At 36.1% G+C, this 15,703-nt stretch overlaps 1 protein-coding gene across 4 annotated transcripts in view; it reads right to left on the reverse strand.

Annotated features, from left to right (window-relative positions):
- MEMO1 (mediator of cell motility 1) overlaps nt 1-15,703 on the reverse strand; it is an 84,755-nt gene that overhangs the window by 21,515 nt on the left and 47,537 nt on the right. For 2 of the 4 annotated variants that reach the window (XM_070428950.1, XM_070428951.1), the window contains 3 exons: nt 10,711-10,823; nt 8,265-8,376; nt 8-150 (listed from right to left, as the gene is read on the reverse strand). In XM_070428950.1, the coding sequence (XP_070285051.1) occupies nt 8-150; nt 8,265-8,376; nt 10,711-10,823 (368 nt within the window). The remainder of the gene's footprint in view (nt 1-7; nt 151-8,264; nt 8,377-10,710; nt 10,824-15,703) is intronic. The other 2 variants (XM_070428952.1, XM_070428953.1) reach the window with 1 other exon arrangement.

Below are 15,703 nucleotides of genomic sequence, written 5' to 3' on the forward strand. Positions count from 1 at the left end.
AACTTACCCCAATGGCAGAAATCAGAAGAAACCACAAAGAGATTACTAGGATCCGCTAGATATTTACTGAAGAGTTTTCCGAATTCCTGTTCTTTTGACTCACTCAGAGCTCCAACCAGTACAGGAATAATGGTAAACTCATCCTTATGGCTTAAAGAAAACAGAAAAAAAAAGTCACTTGAGAAGTATAAGAATAAGAATAAAAATAGTTTCCAATGTGTTTGCACTAAAAAGTGGAACATATATTAATAGTAGTAAAGATAATAAACGTATTGTTGAATTCTTAAAATCTATAAATTAAATGTTTAAAGAAGACCATTTAAAAATGAGAGGTACAAAAAATGAGGTACAGAATACTCAAAATATCCATTTAAATTACAGAAACGTACAACACTTCTTTGGGTAACCAAAGCTATTTTACTACCAGGTAGAATACCATCCTTAAAAATAAAAATAAGCCCATCAGACCATCACCAAGTCAAGTCTTCTCAACTACCCATCAAAGCTGGAATCATCTGCCCAATACTTCCACAACTTTAAAAGAACATTAAACTCTTCCTCACCTATTTTAGTCCTTTCCTATTATTAATACCACCATTTCTAACATTTGTTCCATAAACCTGTCAAGTGAGGCCTACAACACTTAATATTGGCTCCCATACGATTCCCCAATTACACTTATACCTATACTTATAAACAGAAACAAGACAGTCTGAAAATACAACTCAATTCTACTGGCATCTAGGGTGACCACAGATTCCAAGAAGCAGGTTTTAATTTCTAACAGCGATAATAAAACACCACCCACTCACAGTGTTTACAGCACAACCACAAATCCCCTTTTCACTCCACAGATTGACAGATTCATGGAAAAGGAACAGAGCAGATTAATAAAGAAGAACTATAATAGGCTATAGAAATAGATGTTTATCCAAAACCTTTTAAAATGTTCATTATAGTGAAATTTTACTTACATATATTCATTATTATTTATATTCTAAATGATCCCAGATTTGGAATTTTAGAAGCATGAAATCATGTTTGTCTGACTTGTTCTGAACAGGATTTAAGAGGGTGGGGGATCACCATTATAATAATGCTCTTTAATATGAATAGTCTGACACTTTACTGATGTAGGACAAATAAAATTCATAAAAGCTCTTTAAAATACTAAGTTTAAGTATTCCCAAAATAAATGTTATTCCAGCTTCATAAAGCTAAATTCAGGGCACCCAAGGTCCTCCCCCATCATAAAGGCCCCCTTACCCTTGTCAATTGCGAAATAAACAGATCATACAGATCTCCAGTCCCTCTGCAATGCAGGGGCTTCTTTGGCAGAATCTGCATCTATGGAGTAAGAAAAAAGAGGAAGCTGGCAGAGGAAGCTGCCATGGGCTCTTTCTCTATTACCAATTTGCTTAAAAACTGCGTGAGTGAACAGGGCCTCTTCAATAAGTTAAGAATTATCATTTCAAAGAAAAGAACTGAGCTCTAGTGAAAATTCAAGAAGATTATTATAACTTGCTCTGTTCTAACTTCAAGTATCACCTACATAAATAAATATACCAAGAAAATCAAAGAGTTTGCAAGTAATTACAACATGGTAGGAAAGCAGTTATATAGACTATAAAAAACAAGAAGTCAGAAGAAATGAGTTCAAGTATTATCTATATCGCATGCAAATGTTGAGAGCGTGGCCAAATTACTAACCTAAAAATGTCCTTATCTCTAAAATGATCATAATTATAATACTAATTTCATAAAACTGTGACAAAGTGAGGAATACTATAAAAGTGCTGTGTCAACAACAGTTGGCTCACTCTGCAGAAACAACACATGTCTACCTTCCACAAGAGCCACCAAAACATTCAATTAACCAGTTTGAGCTCACAAACCTATCTATAGAGGTAAAAGACTCATGCTACTTAGAAATCTAAGCCTTGAATCAAGATTCATCCATCCACCTCTCTTTGTTCTTTCCCTTTTTAAACAACTATATGTTGTTCTCTATTCCCCCAAGCATGAATTAGAGGAAAGAGCATTTGTCTTTGATATATAATATTCCCAGGTTTTAGAATCAGTTTGTGAAGTTGGTCTTCCCTAGTAAAGGAGTACAAAAAACAACTTGTAATATAAAACTGAATAAACTGCCAAAGACAACCATTTTGTGCTCTAGAGATCAAACAAAGGCAAGAAACAAGATTAGAGTTTATTCATTAAAAAAAACAAACTGAATTTCTTGAGAAGAATAGTGGAAGCCTGGCACCTTAGGAGGAGCAGTCCCCATCCCTCTGCTCTACTCCACAAACATGGCAGTTCTGTTGGCAGTGAGAACTGGTAGTGGTGTTAGGCCGGTGGAAAGAGTCAATAAAAGTATTTTTCAATATATAAAATATGTATTTTTTTAAAAAGAAAATAAACTGTTTTGCATACTTACATCTGTAAGCCTACTTTTACCCTAACCTGTATATGGGTGAGAGATAAGTTTATTTTAAGTGTGATCATTTTACAGCTTGAGCAGTATGTCCATGCTCACCAAATAGTACACATTAGAAAAGTGCATTTTGTTGCATGTCAGTTATAAATATACCTAAATAAAGCCTTAAAAAATGCTTCCAAATAAAGACCTCGATATCCCTGCCTTGTTAGAAAAGTAAAATGTCAACCCTATATGGGCTCTACCAACCTCGTCAGTTCAGCAACCTCACTGGTACTTGAGTTCTGGCTAGGAAAAGAATTCAAAGCCAAGACTCAAACTGTAAGAGAAAGTTTATTTAGAAAGTCACAGAGGTAGAAGTGAGCCGTAGAGGAAATGGGCTCAGGAAACAAGTTACAGAGACAAAAGAAGGGCCCTTGGAACTTAGGAGAGAAAAGGGAAAAGGTAGCATGCCTGGGAGGGGGGGGGGGGGGGGGGGGGAGGTAGCCAGTGTTTTTATTTAATTAGCGGTACATAATTTAAATCTTAAAAGTGATGACATTTTTAACTAGATGAAGTACTGTACTCAAATAGTTATTTGCTTATTCTTCCTCTGGAATTTGGATATTTGTCCCCTGAAAAACATTATTATGAGAATTTTTTCCTCTATACAAATTCTTCCAATTTCCTAAAGATTTTAGAAGCAGTCCAGAGAATTAAACAAATCATAACAAATCCAGGAAGAAGACAATTTATCCTTATTCCTAAAGGTGCTAAAGCTGTTGCTACTGAAGCATCCATCTTATATAAAAACTGCTGTTTGAAATTTTAACCCTGCTTATTTCTGGCTTCTGTAAATGCTTGCTGGGTTAAATAATAAGGAAAATAAAACTACTCCCATTTCAGAGAGGTCATTAAACCTTCTCCAGATGAAGTTATCAGTGCTGGCGTCAGGCCAAGCCTTTGGTCGAGGTCACAAAGGCCAGCACATAGGGGCTCTTTAAGAATTTGCAAAGGGGACCGGAACAGAACCCCATATTTGGGAGGCAAAGAGGGTAAGATGTTAAAAATATAGGAAACTTCCTATGTGATTTCGCCCAGAATTTGAGAGACATTTTCCTCTGGGCCCGAGTGTAATAATAATAAATGTAACTCCATCTCTCTAAGTGTTGCTTGGTTCTTCTCCGGTTTTTCTGTAACATTATAATAGTACGATTATATTATTTATTCTCCTTTCCTCTTTTAGATAGAAAATAATCATAGAGGGGGGAAAAAGGATAAAACATATGGAGATAAAAAATAAATGCCTTACACTAACTTTTATTCATCCTATTCATGGTCATAGAAACTGAAACTGTTCCATTACAACAAACAAAAATGTTTTAGCTATATTCTAGAGATCCTCTATGCCCTATAATTCTAAATAATCTCTTACTGATGTGCAGATAATACTCAAAACATATATAAAAAAGGAAAACTCAGAAACATAAAGAAAATCCACATTTGTTCTAAAATCTCAGTAAATAACAACAAAAAATACTTAACTGCAAGACATATGCAGAAATACACAAATAACCATGAGTATAAAAGTCAGAGTAAGAGCCCTAGCTGGCTTGGCTCAGTGGATAGATCAGCCTGCAGACTGAAGGGTCCCAGGTTCGATTCCGGCCAAGGGCACATGCCTGGGTTGTGGGCTCGATCCCCAGTAGGGGATGTGCAGGAGGCAGCCAATCAATGATTCTCTCTCATCATTGATGTTTCTATCTCTCCTTTTCCCTTCCTCTCTGAAATCAATAAAGAAATATATCTAAAAAAAATAAAAGTAAGAGTAAGAACACATTTGAAAATGGCACTGAGGTAGAAAAATCTCAGACTTCTTTCTATGACCAGAGACAAGCCATTTCCCCTCTGTCAAAGATGACCTATTCAAGAACACATCTTACTTTTCTCTGGCATTTCCAATATCTGAACACTTAATTGAGGCCATAATCAAAAAGGAAAGTAAAATCTTTAGACCTAGTACAAACCTAAGCTATAATAAGGGTTAGGGTGGCATGTAAGTGAATCAAAAAATCAGAAAGTTGGAATAGCAATATGGCAGCCTGGAATTGGGAAAGAGGAGTGGGAATTCTGCAGGTCTGCTGTGCAATCTTCAGAAGGGCCTGCTTATAAGACTGTCCTTGGTGACATCTGGGAACTTGACTTTTACAATGTTCCTTATGTGATTATGGCTGCTTTATCCCCATGGGACACTGTACCAGACTGCCTAGATTGTTTATAAAAATGTCATTATAGCTAACACCTGCTTTCCTTCTGGGAGACTGGAATTTCAGTAGTTGTGCCTAGTTATGCTGGCAGTGAGTGTCTACATAACCAGCTCCTGATAAAAAACCTGGATTTAAAAATAAAATGAAACCTGATTTTAAATCTTTTTACCAAAATATTATTGAATGTTTTAAAGAGACAGAGAAAGGGAGTGGGAGACAGAGAAACATCAATCGGCTGCTTCCTGCAGGCCCACCACAGGGGATCGAGCCTGCAACTGGGGCATGGGCTCTGACTAGAAATCGAACCTGCAACCTCTTGGTGCATGGGACAAGGCCCAACCTACTGAGCCACATCAGCCAGGAATGGTTTTGAATCTTAAAAGCAGCTTGCCTGGCCAGAAACATTATACACGTGTTACACCGCAGGAGAAAGCACATTCCATTTGGCCCACCCCTATGAAAGGGAGGAACTTTGGAAGCCTGCACCTGGCTTCCTCCAGATTCTGCCTAATGCGTCTTTTTCCCTTGCTGGTCCTGCTGTGTGTATCTTTTCTAATAAACCATAGTCAGGAATACAACTGCTAATCGGTCTAGTGAGTCTTCAAATGTGAGGCTGTTGTAGAACTCTCGAAACAGGTGTTAAAGGCAAAATGAAATAAAGGAATCATAATGACAAGCATTTTAGGGAGCCCTATAAAAAGAATTTCTCTCATTTTTTTCTCAATCAAATTCACTTTTAAACCACAGTTACATACATCCAGATTTTATGCAGAATACTTTCACTGTCAAAGAACAAACTAAAAAGATCTATTAAACATCAGGCAGAGCAAAAGAACTGGGGAGAGAGAAGAAAGGGGATAAGGTAAGCTGGCTGTCAATGACAACTAAAGTTAACATTTAAATTATTAAAAAATCTTTACTGTTTGATCAGTTAAGTGAACCTATTGAGACTCTCAAAATTAATCTCAAAGGCTGTATCTTTCTGAATTTTCATTTGAGTAGGAATACTGATAAAGATTTTACAAGGGCAGACTTATTTCAGGTGCTTGAGAGCCATACTAAACTCTATTTTGTAAACTCAACTATTTGAAGTCAAAAACAAAACAAAACACACACAAAAAATACCCTATCATGAATTGGCCAAGTTTATTAGAGAAATTCAGTATTTTGTTAGAAGCAAGTCAATATTTCCATATCTTATGTTCTCTTAAATGTATACCTACTGCTTGCTGGCTTTACTTTCTCTGATAATGGCATGCTATTAAACTTTAAACTTTTGCATTTTCTTAAAATCATCTTACTCCCCCACATATAAACATTTACCAAGTTTTATTGGTTCTAACCTTTAAATGTCTCCCATAACCTGCTCACTTTCCTACCCCTACCCCATTCACATCTTCCTTAGTTCAAAGCAACCGTGGTTTCTTTACTAAACTATTTCTATCCATCTCTTCCAACTCTATTCCATCCTTCACACCATCAAGTAGTAATAGGTTCTAATCATCTCCCTCCTCCCTTTACTAAGAAACTTTAACTATGTCTGTAACTAGCACTAAGGCTATCTTGAATTTTCTAGTCTATTCCAGCCACCTTAGTCAACATTTTACAGCAAGGTGTTCCCTGCCAAACCTCCTGACCCAAAAATTGTGAGCAATAACATAGTTGTGATTTCAAGCCACTAAGTTTTGGAGTAATTTGTTACTTAGTAATGGACAGCTGATACAGGTGGTGAGTATGGGAAAGGCTACAAAGGGAAATTACATTTTGAAGTACTTAGAAAGTGGGTACTTTCTAAGAGTCAATCTTAGGGATCCTAATATAATCTGCGAGACAGGGAAGGTTTTCTTAAGAAGTGATACTTAACAGTGGTGATGTAGTATTATTTAATAGAGGGGAAATTATGAACAAAAATTTTGCTTGTTGGTTTTAAGTTCCTATTTTTCTAAATTTTACACAATGCACATTTTACTTTTGAAATAATAAAAATGCTATTTTGTTAAAAAACCTCCTTAAGGATATTACTGGCAGCTTATTGGTTCTATTGTATTAAAATCTATTAAGTTTAAAATATCTGTTTTCTAATGACAAAATGTGCAAACATTTCAGCAAATAACAAAAAATTTCTATTATCCTATATAGTTGAAGAATGGAACATTTCAATTATACTAACATTCCAAGAAATAAACATCACATATTGCTTTAACAATTTCTGAAGAATTATAATGTATTAAAACACAATTAACCTAAAATTAAACTGCTTATAATTTAATCACAATGATTTTTAGAAACTTCTCCAGATTTATGAAGGTCCTCATAGTTATCCTTGTGAACAGATTATCAATAACATAAGACCGAGAGAAGTAAGTAATACTCTGATAACAAAATTAAGAGTGGAAATGATCCAGAAAGACTGCAATAATGGACTAAAACCAACAAGACAAAATTACACATAAGTAATAAGGAGATTATATATATGGTTAAAAAGAAATCAACCACAACAGTACAAGAGGATAAAATAATCCAGTTTAACAATACAAGAGGATAAAATAATCCAGTTTAACAATATGAAAAAACCTTGGGTTTTGGCTGACCACAGTACATTTGCCACAATAGCACAAAAAAATGTTAATGCAATCTCAAGCGTCAATAATGCAATTAACTAACAAATATTTTCTGAGAACCTAAACTGCACCACATACTTTACTAAGAGAATACAGTGATGGCAAGCCAAGAAGGAATAATCTCACTATATTTAAAACTAGTCAAACTATACATGGAATATTAAGTCCATATAAAGAAAATGGTTGAAAATGAGAGAAATGTGACCTACAAAAGGAAGACTTTCTTATTTGAATGCTGACCTAAAAGAAAGCTCTTAAAATAATTATTTCATTGTACCAAAACAAATTAATGACTGTTCTGACTGGCATTGTGCTAGGTACTGAGGTATAATTGGAGAATAAAATAGATATTGTCCATATCCTCAACATACTTACAGTTTACTGAGTACCCTTATCACTGGAAGACCTTTAGCAGACACCAAATAATAATCTAACAAGCATATTATGAAAGAGATTCATGTACTTTGTGTAAAGCTGAAATAAATGACCTCCAATATTGATCCCAAATCTAAAAGGTTGTTATTACTAATAGCATCATACCATAAAAGAATGCAATTGCTATTTTAAGATATATAAATGTCTAATGAGTAAACCAATAGGCAAACCAATAAATACAAACACACACACACACACACACACACACACACACACACGGGTGGTTTTTTTTTTATATTTCCCCCTAATAAAACAAACAATTCGATTCACATGTTCAGCTCTCATAGGCAAACTATTCAAAAACCAACTTCAATCCACATTAAGAAAATCCAACCTCAAATTTTTATTTCATTTCAAATAAAAAATATTTTTTAGAACTATGAGAGAATACATTTGTATTGTTTTAAGCCCCACCCAACATTTTTTAATCTCTTTACCCTAATGATTATCTTACTGTAGTTAAAATAATTCCAAAGAAATTAATATCTATGATTTCTCTGGGATTTCTTATATTAATCAATATACCTTTCCATGGCTTTAGCTGTATAAGGCAAATGCATTTCAATACTGTGTTCATCTTCATCTGTCTGCAGAGACATGCGTTCAAACATTCCTGTCTTCCACAGTTCTCCGTAAACTAAAGAGATTTCAAAATATAATAAAACAAATATATTAATGTATATCCTTATCCTGTGAGACTCCACCCAGTAATACAAAACTACATGCTTTGGCAAGAGGTAGAAGTACCACATAATATTCTCCTTTCTTTCCTCCATTTTTATTTTTAAAAAAGAAGAGGCTTGCTTTTTACATATCGGAAAAAACAATAATACATGTAATAACTTACTCAGCCTTTCTATGATACATAGTTATATAAGTAATAATTTAAATTTTTCATCAGTTCCTTTCATTATAACAAAAATCACCTCCAGGTATAAGCCTTTCCTTAACTTTAATGAGTACATGCTAACAAAAGCATAGCTGACTAGAACTCCTACTGAAATACGGAAAAATCACTGGTCTACTTATGAAGTTAATAATATAGTTTCTGTGTTTTGCTTTGTTTTTTAATAAAATGTATAGGATTATTATTTCACATCTCAGGTTCTGGCCATAGTTAAGAATAGAAAATTCCCACTAAGAATGCTATTTTCCTCAAACTTAAAAATAAAGCTTATGGGATAGACCAGAACATAAATTTACCACAGTACCATGCCATAAATAATATTAAAATGATCTAGTAATTCAGACCCTTGTGATGAATTATACTTAAAACTGAATATTGTACAGCAAAATGATGAAATTTAATTAATACGTAAAAAAATGAGTGTTTTTGTCTTATAGAACTGAACCAACATTTTTTTTATAATTATTATTGATTTCAGAGAGGGAGGGAGAGGGAGAGGAAGAGAGAGAGAAACATCAATGATGAGAGAGAATCACTGATCGGCTGCCTCTTGCACACTCCCTATTGGGGATTGAGCCCACAATCTGGGCATGTGCTCTTGTCCGGAATCAAAACAGGGACCTTTCAGTCCACAGGCAAATGCACTATCGCAGTGGTTCTCAACCTTCCTAATGCCGCAACCCTTTAATACAGTTCCTCATGTTGTGATGACCCCCCAATTTCATTGTTACAAATCGAACATAATTAAAGCATAGTGATTAATCACAAAACTATGTAATTATATATGTGTTTTCCAATGGTCTTAGGTGACCCCTGTGAAAGGGTCATTCGACCCCCAAAGGGGTCGCGACCCACAGGTTGAGAACCGCTGCACTATCAGCTAGCGCCTGAACCAACATTTTTATAACTACATCAGAAAAATGGGTTTACCAATATCAAAAAGAGAACTACAAATGGTGCTAAGATTTTTTTCTACAAAAATATATATGATTAAAAACATTCCATTCCTTCTTTGGCAGGCTATCCAATACCAAAATTTTCTGAATGCCACAACAAAGTTTTAAAAATAAAGTATGTCCCCTAAAAACCTAGGGAATAATGCTAGCAATATTCCAGCTTTATTAATAAGATATATTCTAACAAATTGCTAATACTCCATGATTCTTAAAAGCCCAAATTACGGAAATTTAGGACTAGAGAACTATGGAAAAAAAGAGGTGATCATTTTCCTTTATAAATGGTTTCTTTCACTCTACATTAGTATATTTTGTAAAATTTCTTGAAATAAACACTCAACATACTTAAAATATAATTTAATGAACTGTAAAGATACATACCAAGTCCATAAAGGTAGATACTAATGGAAATAAAAATTGAGTTCAGATGAGGGGGAAATTCTGAGTAAATATTGGATGATGAGTATTTGTAACACTATTTTCTGTACTATTCTGTATTTTCTAAATTATGCTCCCATTCTCCAAAACTACTATTCAAAGTCAGTAAGTTTTACTTTACACATCCAATATTTAAAATAATGCCCAAGTAAATTAAAAATGTGACTTCTGAAAGCCTATGGAAAAAATAAATCAAACTAATCAACATCTTAAAAATAAAATGCACTTAAGATTTACGTAGCACCTTTCTTGCCGAGTTTCACAACTACAGGCTCATTTTTTCTCATAAAAATAATTTGGGAGGAAAAAAGGCATTATCACCATTATCTATTTACAGTGAGGAAAGTGATATACATAGAGGTAGACTAACCCGCCCAGAATTTTTCACCAAGTTGTGAGGGGGAACCACTTTCTTGTCTCACAGTACAATGAGTACAGAGTACTTTCCTACAGTCTGGAGATTAGCAGATCTGACAGATTTTTGTGGCTGGCAGAAAAACTGTGGTTGTCTTTTAAGCACATAGAAGATTTTTCTTTCTTTGTTTTTATTTTTTGTAGATTAATTACAACAAATTTTATTTTTTGAGATATTACTATGATATTCACATTTTATAATTCCTATTTAAAAACCGTTAGCTGTTTATAAGCTTTATGATTTCTTTATACTTACTCTTTTGGTCAATACGAAGGTCATACAGAGGTGTTCTATATATATCCACACTGGAAAGTGCACATCGAGAGAGGGGCACATGATGAGAAGGCCCAAGGATGAAAATTCTCCGGCTAGGATATATACAAGAAAAAACAGAACAATTGCACTTCTACACAAACCTTATTAAATAAAAGGGGGGAAAAATGAGTAAATTTTTAAAATTACATGTAGTACTGTTTTCCTTAATTGATTTCATTGCCTACTCTTATGCACTAAATTGTGTTCCCCTAAAATTCGTATGTTGAAATCTCACCCCCCAAGTACCTCAACATGTAACGGTATTTGAAAATAAGGTATTTAAGGGGTGATTAAGTTAAAATAAAACCATTAGGGTGAGGCCTGAATCCAATATGACTGCTGTCCTTATAAGGAGAGGAAGAGACAGTAGGGGTACACATGCGCAGAGAGGTGACCACGTGGAGAGGTGTCAAGAGGGCACCCATCTGCAAGCCAAGGAGAAACCATCTTGCCAGTACCTCGATCTCAAACTTCCAGCCTCCAGAACTGTGGGTAAATAAATTTCTGTTGTTTCAACTGCCCAGTTTGTGGCATGTTGTTATGGCAGCCCTGGCAAACTGATATACCTACGAATAATCTGCTCCTCAGTTAATTAAGCTAATATTTTGTCTGTCTTTCTGTTGGAAGGCCTTTATTTTTTTTGTTGTTCTTGTTCTTGTTGTTGGAAGGCCTTCAACACCTGGAAATACCAGTTACTAATTATCTACAGTAAACCAACCTGCTATGCTTAAAATTATCTCTGTATTTACAATGGCTAGAAAGTTTTCAATAACTATAGTAACTGAATTTTAAACGTTTCAGCTATTAACTAAAATCTCAAAATTCTAATGCATTCTAAATTTGCCTTCTAAGATCTACTACAATTTTAATAAAAATACCTAATAGTATAGATTCTAAAAACTCATGAAAAATATCATTACAAAGAAGCATTTTGATAAAGCTATTTTCACATGTCTCCCATGGAGAGAAAAAAAAGACATCTTGTTGAGAAAAATTCTGTATAATAAGCTTTCTCTGATCCCATTTAAGTAGAAGTCATTCTCAAAAACAAAGAAACTTGATTATGTGTTATTTGCACTGTAGGCTAAAGAAAAGAACTGTGCTAAAATGTAACTTAAGTCTTTACAATTCTTTTATCTTGACATCAGTAGTAAAATTAACTTCCTTTCGTTTTATTTCCAACATCCCTACAATCTAAATTCCAAAACTATCCATTTTCTCTTTTCTCCTAGACTCATATGAACAAAACTTACACAAACACACCACACTCACACACAAACTTACAGACCCCAAAAAAAAAAATTCTGAGAAAGAAGGGAATAATATATGATTGCCTAAATACTTAGAAAATTAAGGACTACTCACTGCTCAATTAATGGACAAAGAATGACACAGAAGCTAATTCTTTCATGTCAAAAAGTTGCAGGCCAAAGAATGCCCCCACTGATAATGCTTCTTGTCATCACCATTATGATCAACTCAATAACCATGTCAGAAAAAAAGATCAAATCTACTGATTCCTAATTGAAGAAAAGAAATACCACTATGTTCTCCTATCTTAACAGCACATAAATATCACCATGATTTCTTTTACAGCTAATGTTCGACATAGACAATGATAACTGAGTATTTCAGTGACTTACTTGCCTAATGACAAGTATTTATATTAACAGGAATCAAGTATGAAAAAAAGGCATTTTTTTGTTTGAGGAATACATTTAGATGAAAAGAGAGAGGGGAGGGACAGAATATTTAAAATCAGAACAATCCTGGGAAATCCAGGATAATTAAAATATGACAAGACTTGCCGAGACCGGTTTGGCTCAGTGGATAGAGCGTCGGCCTGCGGACTCAAGGGTCCCAGGTTTGATTCCGGTCAAGGGCATGTACTTTGGTTGCGGGCACATCCCCAGTGGGAGATGTGCAGGAGGCGGCTGATCGATGTTTCTCTCTCATCGATGTTTCTGGCTCTCTATCTCTCTCCCTTCCTCCCTGTAGAAAAATCAATAAAATATATTTAAAAAATAAAATAAAATAAAATAAAATATGACAAGACTTTTAAAATATCAATCTAAACTCAAGGTATAAAAACATTTCATAAGTAAGTGTAATAAGGTTCTCACAGTGGCCAAAAGATGAGCACACCAGAAATAAAGGCCCCAGGTCAGCTGGGAAAGCCTAGCTGCTCCTCTAAGACTGACTGCTCACCTTGTTCGCCTTTCTGTCAGACACCCACTCGCTGAAAAGATTAAGCCTGCTGGGGGAAGAACTTCCTCCAGTCTGAATTAACCAACTGTGTACCCAACAGATTCTTTCCAGTTTGGCAGAAACACCCAAATGTGAAGTTCCACATTTGGTTAAGAGAGGTAATAGGAAAAAAGAGGCTGAGGTTCCATCAACATAAAACCCTTAAAAGTGATATATCCGAAAACAAACCAAAAGAGGCTAGGTATTACTGAAGAAAAAAACAATGCACATTAAACTGGTAGTAATCGCAAAATGGGTCTCTGTTAGCCATATGCTAACAAAAAGAATATTAATAGGGTAAGTAAAAGATAATGCATTTTCTTTTCTTTTTTTTTCTTGCTAGATTGCAAGATCCAGGAACACTAAGGCCATAAAAATATTTTGGAGAGAAATGAGTAATGCATTAAAAGCAATGTCACTTACTCTCCATTTAATAAACTGTAAGGTGCTTTGTCTTTAAAGAAGTAACTTTTCGGAGAAACCAAGATGGCGGCATAGGTAAACACGGGAGTTTGCTGCCTCCAACAACCACTTCAAAAATACAACTAAAAGACGGAACGGACATCATCCAGAACCCCAGGAAAGCTGGCTGAGTGGATGTTCTACAACTAGGAGGAAAGAGAAAAGCATACCGAGGCTCAGAGGAGGCGCAGTGCTGAAGTAAAATACTAAGGTTCGGAGTGCATGTGGAGCGGGCTGGAGGCTGAGGGCGCGGTTGTTTTCAATCGGGAGGGAGTCTCAGGCTCTGAGCTCCAGTTCCGGGCGAGTCTCTAAGGACCCAGACTCATACGGGAGAAGTGGGACTGTCTGGCATCGCTCAGAACCCTAGGGCAGCTTTCTCTCCGTGGGGCTTGCAGCGACTACTGGGACACTGAGAAGCAGAGCCTCTGAGGGCAAGACTGAGAGCAGCCATAATTGCTAACCCCGCCCTGTTGATCCCGTGGGACCCGCCCCGCCCAAGCCCTGCAGGGAGGCTTTTGCTGGCTAGCCTCAGGCAAAGGCTAGATTAGCACCTCCCTAGAGATCCAGGAGCCAGGAAGCCCAGAGGTCAGAGTGGGACCATCCAGCTTTAAGCTCCGTGGAACCATAAAAGACACACTCAGGAGGCAGACTCAGTGAGCACCAAAGCCCCATCGAAGCAAGTCTAGCCCCAGAGGGGTGTCTCCAGCACAGAAGTTCTCCCACCGCAGACACAGCTGATTCTCACAGCCAATTGACCTGGAGGTCAATTCCTCACAGTGATAACTACAACAATCAAGGCTTAACCACAACAAGACTGTGCACAAAGCCCACAAGGGGGTGCACCAAGAGTGTCTACCTTAGGTAATTGAGACACTTAGCACAGAAAGGCACTCTATCGACACAGCGAAGCATAAAAAAATGCCGAGACAAAGAAACAGGACACAAACGACAGAATTGGAGGAAAGCAAACTGTTGGATATAGAGTTCAAAACCACACTTTTAAGGTCTTTAAAGAACTGTTTAGAAGCCCTCGAAAAGACTGGTAAGACCGCCGATAAATGTAGTGAGATCCTCAAGAAATCTAATGAGACCCTCGATGTTGTGATAAAGGACCAACTAGAAATTAAGCATACACTGACTGAAATAAAGAATATTATACAGACCCCCAACAGCAGACCAGAGGGTCGCAAGGATCAAGTCAAAGATTTGAAATACGAAGAAGCAAAAAACACCCAACCGGAAAAGCAAAATGAAAAAAGAATCCGAAAATATGAAGATAGTGTAAGGAGCCTCTGGGACAGCTTCAAGCGTACCAACATCCGAATTATAGGGGTGCCAGAAGATGAGAGAGAGCAAGATATTGAAAACCTATTTGAAGAAATAATGACAGAAAACTTCCCCTACCTGGTGAAAGGAATAGACTTCCAAGTCCAGGAAGCGCAGAGAACCCCAAACAAAAGGAATCCAAAGAGGACCACACCAAGACACATCATAATTAAAATGCCAAGAGCAAAAGACAAAGAGAGAATCCTAAAAGCAGCAAGAGAAAGAAAATCAGTTACCTACAAGGGAGTACCCATACGACTGTCAGCTGATTTCTCAACAGAAACTTTGCAGGCCAGAAGGGAATGGCAAGAAATATTCAAAGTGATGAATACCAAGAACCTACAACCAAGACTACTTTATCCAGCAAAGCTATCATTCAGAAGTGAAGGCCAGATAAAGAGCTTCACAGATAAGAAAAAGCTAAAGGAGTTCATCACCACCAAACCAGTATTATATGAAATGCTGAAAGGTATCCTGTAAGAAGAGGAAGAAGAAGAAAAAGGTAAAGATACAAATTATGAACAACAAAGACACATCTATCAACAAGTGAATCTAAAAATCAAGTGAATAAATAATCTGATGAACTGGTGATTGTAATAGAATCAGGGACATAGAAAGGGAATGGACTGACTATTCTTGGGGGGGGGGGGGGGAGAAAGGGGTGTGGGGGTGAGTGAAGAGATTAGACAACAATCGTGCACCTATGGATGAGGACAGTGGGTGGGGAGTGAGGGCAGAGGGTGGGGTTGGAACTGGGTGGAGGGGAGTTATGGTGGGAAAAAAGAGTAACTAATGTAATAATCTGAACAATAAAGATTTAATTAAAAAAAAAAAGAGGAACAAATGTAATCTGAACAATAAAGATTTAATTTAAAAAAAAAAAAAAAGAAGAAGAAGT

This window comes from Myotis yumanensis, unplaced genomic scaffold (genome assembly GCF_028538775.1).
Source record: "Myotis yumanensis isolate MYYU_CA2020_CCGP unplaced genomic scaffold, mMyoYum1.0.hap1 SCAF_11, whole genome shotgun sequence".
In the NCBI taxonomy this organism is placed as follows: Eukaryota; Metazoa; Chordata; class Mammalia; order Chiroptera; family Vespertilionidae; genus Myotis; species Myotis yumanensis.